General features: G+C 41.2%; 1 protein-coding gene across 1 annotated transcript in view; it reads left to right on the top strand.

The window, feature by feature from the left end:
• LOC109919653 (voltage-dependent T-type calcium channel subunit alpha-1G-like) overlaps positions 1–7,758 on the top strand; it is a 288,516-nt gene that overhangs the window by 87,431 nt on the left and 193,327 nt on the right. Inside the window, exon 8 of the mRNA XM_048610895.1 lies at positions 248–627. Coding sequence (XP_048466852.1) covers positions 248–627 — 380 coding nt within the window. The remainder of the gene's footprint in view (positions 1–247; positions 628–7,758) is intronic.

The following is a 7,758-nucleotide window of genomic DNA, read 5'->3' as shown; positions in this document are numbered from 1 at the left end:
TGTGATCCCAGTTAGATACAGAAAATTTAAACCATTCAATAAATTCATCATATTCCCTCTCTGTTAAAAAGTCAGCGACCTGTGATGTTACCTCTGTTTCTCTGTCCAGTGATGCTACCCGGTCTGTTGAGTGTTTCCAGTGTTTTCTGGTTTTATTTCGGATTTATCAGCATCTACTATCTTTTTGTTTCATGCGCCTTTTATTTTTAAAGCATTAAACCTCCCAATGTGATTACTGTGTTGCCAGGCCATTGTAAAAGCTCCTGCAAGCTGTCTGGTCACTGCCTGCCCTATGGCTCTCCCGACGGAACAGCCGACATTCTGAACTGCGACCCACAAAGCTGCCCCATTTGCATCAGGGGCAGTGAATCCGAGGTAAGGGAGAATGAGACGCTGGATTCAGACAGCGAGGGAGTGTATGAGTTCACCCAGGACACCCACTACACTGACCAGAGAGACCCTCAACGCAGTCAGTTGCGTGTAACCACGGCAAACAAATGCTGGACATTTTGGAAGCCAGTCTGTGACACTTGCCGCAAGATTGTTGACAGCAAATATTTTGGTCGGGGAATTATGATCGCTATTCTCATCAATACACTAAGCATGGGGATTGAATATCATGAACAGGTGAGGTACAATAAGTTATTTCTGTAACCTTTGAATGCTTTTATCTTTCCTTTGTGCTTAAAATAAGCAAGAGTCATTTTACTTTTCTATTTTCGTGCTAAGTCCTGGAAATCCATTGTCTATGATAGATTGAACACAATGTTACAATGCATTTCATCAAGTCATGCCATTTGTCCTGATTTTCACTTTTAGATGAAACATGCTGCAGATAGAGACAGGAACAAGACTAAAAGACAAGGAGGTGTTAACAACTTAAAACCCTCGGATTTTTTTTTTGGCGTAAATAAGCAGGCTCCCACTTTTAAGTTTGAAGACTTTAAGGGATGAAGTTGCACCAGGTCAGAATGTCAAGCCAATTGGAATCGCTTGCCCTGTCAGGGATATAACTGATGTTTAAATCTATTGAAGGCAGTGGGATTGAATATCAAACAAGGAGTGTGAATACAGAGAGTTTTTGCTAAAACTGGACATGACACCAGTCAGATCACAGCTGGAATACTGTGAACAGTTTTGGTTCTTTCATCTAAGGAAAGATATCCTGGCATTGAAGGAAATCCAGAGAAGGTTCACTAGGCTGATATCAGTTATGGACGGACTGTTTTTTGAGGAGAGGTTGAATATCTTGGGCCTGTACTCATTGGAATTTAGAAGAATGAGAGGTGACCTTATTGAAACGTACAAAATTCTTAGTGAGTTGACAGGGTGGATGAAGAAAGGTTGTTTCCCCTTGTGGAAAATTCTAGGACCAGAGGGCATAATCTCACAATAAGGGTCAGACATTTAAGACAGAGATGAGGAGGAATTTATTCTCTCAGAAGGTAGTGAATCAGTAGAATTCTTTGTCACAGAGGGCCATCCAGGCTGGGTTGTTACATGTACCCAAGACTGAGATAAGCAGATTTTTATTCAGTAAGTGAATCAAGGTCTATGGGGATAAGGCATGAAAGTAGAGTTGAGGATGATCAAATCAGGTATGATCCCATTGAAAGGCAGAGCAGATTTGATGAGCTGAATGGCCTACTTCTGCTCTTACGTGTTATCGTCTTATGTTGTACTGAGTTTCTCCTACAGTACCATCGCTGTCTATGTCCAATTCGCCCTCTCAATATTCTCAGCTTGTAGCAACTATTCCTCCTCAGGACCTCATCTCAAAATATTGAAGAATGCTGTTAGTTGATGATAAATTAAGAAATAGGAATAGAGGAGGAATACATATTTGTTAGTTGACATGATAGTTGAGCTAACCTCAGTACCTGGCAGATACAAGCTGCAGAACCACTTTGGGACCATCTCTCCCTTTTACCCCTTTTAACACTCAACTGAGTCCATATTCCTGTGATCAGGGGTGGTTTATTGGAGGGAATTAGCAGCTATGAATGTGAAGAGTTCCAATCACAATAATATACAGTCAGCAGCATTTTTGAGGACTCGGAAACTTCCGACTTAAATTTTTGAAATTCTATCTCTCCTCTTTCTCTGCTTAAAATTGGCTTTTAGACCTAACACTTGGTCAACCATCTTCTTGTTCACATTTTTATCTGATTAAACACCAATGCATTAACACCTTAAGCATTAAAGGCACTGTATAAATTCAAGTTGTTGCTGCATAATTGATAAAAGGACCTGCTTTATCTCTTGTTTGGGAATTAAAGGTAAGGATGAAAATCATCCACACGTGAACTTGAATACAGCACACAGAATTCTGCAAACACTAACCTTCCTGGTTTCTCATCAGGCCATTACTGTATCCTCAAGGGCAGCTCCATAAATTCAAACATCTGCATCATTCTCCCCACCCTACTGTTTGCACCAAATTCTCTCTGTTCTCTGAAGTTAGTAGAATCAATACACTGTAGGCTCAGGTGAGGTTGGAGATGACAAAACCTCATACCAATCATGTCAATGAACAACATTACTACCAATTGCAATCTTCCAATGTGCATTTTAGACCTGGCTAAAATGACAAGAAGGATCTCTGGGTTTGTCTAAATATAATATTGTATTCAAAATCATGTCGGGCATAATCTTTCATTCGCTGAGGATAACCTGAGTGGATACCCACTTCCAAGGGAAACTTCCATCAGTAAATTTACAGTCTTCACAAATGCCTCAAAATGAAATTCTGGGGTTTTTCCTTAACAGACCAGTACACAGACCTATCTTCAATCCTCATTTGCCGTATCTTTGCTGGAAGTGTGACAGAAACTATTCATATGTAGAAATATCATAAACTTCATGAAGCTTTAGGAACAACAGAGTCTCTGTGTGACAAATCCCTGACAATCAGAGAATGGGTTGCCAACTCTGGTTGGCTATATCCCTGGAGATTTCCTCACCTCTGATCTCCGATCACTCTTCCACTAGTTCTCCCACAGTTGACCTTTCTTTCACATTCCCTGCTGGAGCCAGTCAGTAAGTGTACACTCTTCACCAATGAATAAATTGATGAATTTCGATGGTCTGTCCAACCACCATTTTTCCGACCTGAGCCTTTGTAATGGTCAAAGAAACAAAAGTGAAAATGAGAACCAAAAGGAAAGTCTTTTACTTTGGGGAAAGACATCTGAAATGCATTTGGAATTATGCTGTTAAGTCACATTTCCATTTTCTGACAATATTCGCATAATCACAAATTTCAACAAAATCTTCCAAAAACCACAGAAATCGGACACAGCTAATTCCAAAGGATTTTCAGACTCTCAGGGAATTGCGGGATATGGAGAGTGCGCGGGAAAAGAGGAATTGAGGCAACAGTCAGTGGGCCTCATGATCTAGTTCAGTCCTATTTCCTATTTTCTCTCCTTATCTCACAGATCATAATTACTTCATTCCTCTTTCCAATAAAATGTGTCCCCGATGAATTTAAGAGTGGTGACCTGATGCAGTTTTAACAATGAACTGAAAATGAATTTATCTTGAAAATGCACATTTTTAATCAGTCACCTTGGCCTCCACCTGTAAAGAATTTCATTTACAATCACTGAAAATGATTTTGAGAATTATACTGAGTTATTTGCCACTTTTTTTGCTGTACATTAATTGATGCACACTGTGTCAGTTTTTATTACGAAATTAAATATTGCTAACAAGGCACATTTTGTCAAAGCCTTTTTATCTTGCACTCATCACAGCAATTCATAAAAATACAAATTTAAGTAAAATTTAAATTTTATAAATTTAATAGAATTTAATTTAACCTTCAATGCTTTATGAGAGGAGAGTGATGATTGATTGACAAGTGGACTCTAATTAGTTGTCATAGAAACATAGAAGGTAGGAGCAGGAGGAGGCCATTCGGCCCTTTGAGCCTGCTCCTCCATTCTTCACAATCATGGCTGATTGTCCAACTCAGCCTAATCCTGCTTTCTCCCCATAACCTTTCATCCCATTTGCCCCAAGCGTTATACCTAGTCACCTCCTGTAATGAAGAATGCACAAGTTAATGATGATTGCTAATTAATTGGCAAGTGTTACTTAACTTTTAAACTAGGCAGGTTGTCCTCCTTCCAGTCAGAAAGAACATGCGTATGAACTGCACCTGAATCAATGCAACAAAATAGGTGACAAGCATTTGCTAGTGTATTTGTCCAGGCAATGCCTTCACCAATCAGAGTCAAACAGGCTGGTTTCAAATGTTAAAAAAAACTGATGGTTAACTGTCAATCATCATTACCTGATGCATTCCAGTTTACATGCAAACGAATCAATACTGTCCTCTCATATATTATAAATGTTGCTTTTCACCTTAAGCTGGCATTCTTGCAAAGTATCCTAATGAGTATAAGATGAAAAGCTTGGACACAATGTCTTTTTTCAGCAATACTAGCATTCTACCAAATGACTATTTAAATTAAATATTTATTGATATGAAAAGCAATCAAACTGCATCAACTGTTGCCCGCCTGATGGAGGAAAATGATCTCAGTATGAACTCTGTGCAACTGGCAGAATCTCACAGTTTTGTCCAATGGACATGGCTGATTCATTTGATTCAGGGAAGCTGTAACTTAAACCGTGTAAAGGATTCTGGGATACACAACATACTTGATTTGAATGTAACTCACATACTTTATAAGCTTCCCAATCATACATACCAATGCCACCAGATTGGCTGATATTACTTGTAACGAGAGTATCTGGCCACGGTTTCACACCGTCACTAAGACCACTTATTCCTCGCTCCACCTCTGCCTCTGTCATCTGCTGTTGACATCCTCATGCATATCTTTGTTATATCACAACTTGTCTATTCCAATGCCAGTTGCTGACCTCCCACATTTCACCTTTTCTGAATTTGAACTTATGCAAAATTCTGCTCCCTGTTTCTGGACTCAAGCGAAGCCTGGTTCACCCATCACTCCTGTGTTCACTGGCCTACCCAAGGCCAGTGGCCTCAATTGTAGAGTTCTCATCATTGAATAGAAATTTCCTCAATAATTGTATTAACAGTCTTAGTGACAAGGTGAACCTTTTCCCATGATCCTTATGGCTCCCCTTATCTCTGTACCACACTCCACAACCTGTCCTGGTGTCTGTGCTTCTCTAATTCTGCTCTACCTTAATTGGGCTCGATTGCCCCCTGGGCGTTCATCTGTTTGGGCCATACATTCAGCAATTCCCTCTGCTTCCCCATTCCCTCCTCTTTTAAGATGCACCTTAAAGCGAGCTTTGGTTCATCTGTCCCATGATATCCTTATGTCACTCAGTGTCACGTTTTGTTTCATAACACTCTCTTTGGAATGCTTTACAATTTTGTTATAGATGCAGGCTCTTGACAAAAAGAAATCACGCCTCCTCACTTCTTTTTCATAGATGTTTTCCAAGGCTTTTGGCCACAGTATTGAAGAGATTCATCTTTGGCATTGGAGCATTTATACAAAATCCTGGCATCTCGGCAATCCTACTCAACAAGTCAAATTGACATTAGTGACTTTTTTTCAGAATTCATTCATGGGATGCGGTTATTGGTGGCTAGGTCAGCATTTATTACCCAGCCATGATTACCCAGGAGAAAGTAGCGGGAACTATCTTCTTGAACTAAAAGCGTTCCTTGTAGGAATGCCCACACTGTTGGGGTGGCACGGTGGCTCAGTGGTTAGTACTGCTTCCTCACAGCACCAGGGATCCAGGTTTGATTCCAGCCTCAGGTAACAGTGTGCAGTTTGCACATTCTCCCTGTGCCTGTGTGAGTTTCCTCCCACAGTCCAAAGATGTGCAGGTTAGGTGGATTGGCCACGCTAAAAGAATTGCCCCATAGTGTCCAGATGTAGGCTAGGTAGATTAGCCATGGGAAATGCAGGGATATAGGGTAGGGAGGGTGGGTATGGATGGGATGTTCTTCAGAGAGTTAGTGTGGACTTGATGGGCTGAGTGGCCTGCTTCCACACAATAGTGATTCTGTCTGATATTGGGAAGAGGGTTTGGTTCCTAAAAAGAAAAGATCGTACAGCATCTTTCATAACTTCAGCATGGCACTCAGAGTCATATAATCATCGAGATGTACAGCATAGAAACAGACCCTTCGGTCCAACTCATCCATGCTGACCAGATATCCTAATTCAGTCTAGTCCCATTTGCCAACATTTGGCCCATATCCCTCTAAACCTTTCCTATTCCTATACCCATCCAGGTTTCTTTTAAATGTTGTAATTGTACCAGCCTCCACCACTTCCTCTGGCAGCTCATTGAATACACACACCACTTTTAAATTTTAAATTTTAAATATTCCCCTCTCACCTTCAACCTATGCCCTCTAGCTTTGGACTCCCCCAACCCAGGAAAAAGACCTTGGCTATTTACCCTATCCATGCCCCTCATGATTTTATAAATTCTATAAGGTCACCCCCGCAGCCTCCAACGCTCCAGGGAAAATAGCCCCAGCCTATTCAGTCTCTCCCTATAGATCAAGCCCTCCAACCATGGCAACCTGATAGCCAATGCCACACTACTGAAGCATAGTGACTGTTATAATGCAGGAAAACTCAGCAGCGGGTATGTAGTATCACCCTACTCTGTACTTTGGAACACTTGACCTTCTGCTTTTCTGATGAAGGGTCTAGGCCCGAAACGTCAGCCTCTCTGCTCTTATGATGCTGCTTGGCCTGCTGTGTTCATCCAGCCCTGCACCTTGTTGTCTCGGATTCTCCAGCATCTGCAGTTCCTACTATCTCTGACCTTCTGATTTAGTGGCAGGATCACGATCACTGAGGTAATACTAACACAAGTGTGTAGGTACTGGGTTACTTTTACAGGTAGTTCCTGATCTGATGTAGGAAACATGGTAATTTGCCTTTCATTTCTCAAGAGTTGAATTTACTCTCAAAAGTATATCTGTAAACCTTTGATTGAATTTCCAAGAGACCACCAATGAAGTGATATTCCTAATCGGCTAGAATTGACTGCTAATCAGGTAGCAGCTTTCCTGAGTTGATGTGTGTAGAACTGGGTGATCACAGCTTCGTTGTTGTGTCAGTGGGACACGTTAATCTTCAGGACTATCCGATACTCACTTTGATGCTCCCTGAAGAAAATCAAAGAGTCTTCCCCGAGCTAATGGTCAAATCTCACCACAAAATCTTGCTGTCAATAGCTGACCCAGACTATACGCCGACGACTGTGACATATTAACAGAGGTCTTTGTAGTGAGTATCACTGTTTATAACTACACCACAGTATCAGAAAGAGAAAGTGAAGTGTGAAGAGGTTGCTGACAAGTCATTAACAGGCCTTGGGATGGGGCCAGAGACTTCAAATCAATCTCTTCTGCAGCTCTGAGTGATGCAGTAGAATTAGAATGGAACTTTGCCCATGGATCTGCATCACCATAAGATACTGTTCATTATATAAGAGTGTTGCCTCATGGAAGTAAGGCCTATTGTTGAGGGCCACAAGTGTCTGTGTTGCAAATTAATGAGCAGCTGAATGTCAGTGATAACTGTTAATGACAGATACTCATTCCGTTCTGAATGCCTGCTGCATTGCTTGAGTTTTACTCCAAGTTAAGAATATTCGATGACAAATCTATAATCGTCCCCTCAACGACATTTTTGCATTCCTTCCCCTCGGCAATGCCCTTTCACCCTTCCTCAGCAATGCCCCTGTACCCCTTCCTCAGCATTGCCCCTTTGCCCC

Source organism: Rhincodon typus, chromosome 23, assembly GCF_021869965.1.
Source record: "Rhincodon typus isolate 14 chromosome 23, sRhiTyp1.1, whole genome shotgun sequence".
Lineage (NCBI taxonomy): Eukaryota > Metazoa > Chordata > Chondrichthyes > Orectolobiformes > Rhincodontidae > Rhincodon > Rhincodon typus.
The sequence above is the reverse complement of the archived record's forward strand: the minus strand, read 5'-3'. Positions and strand labels throughout refer to the sequence as shown.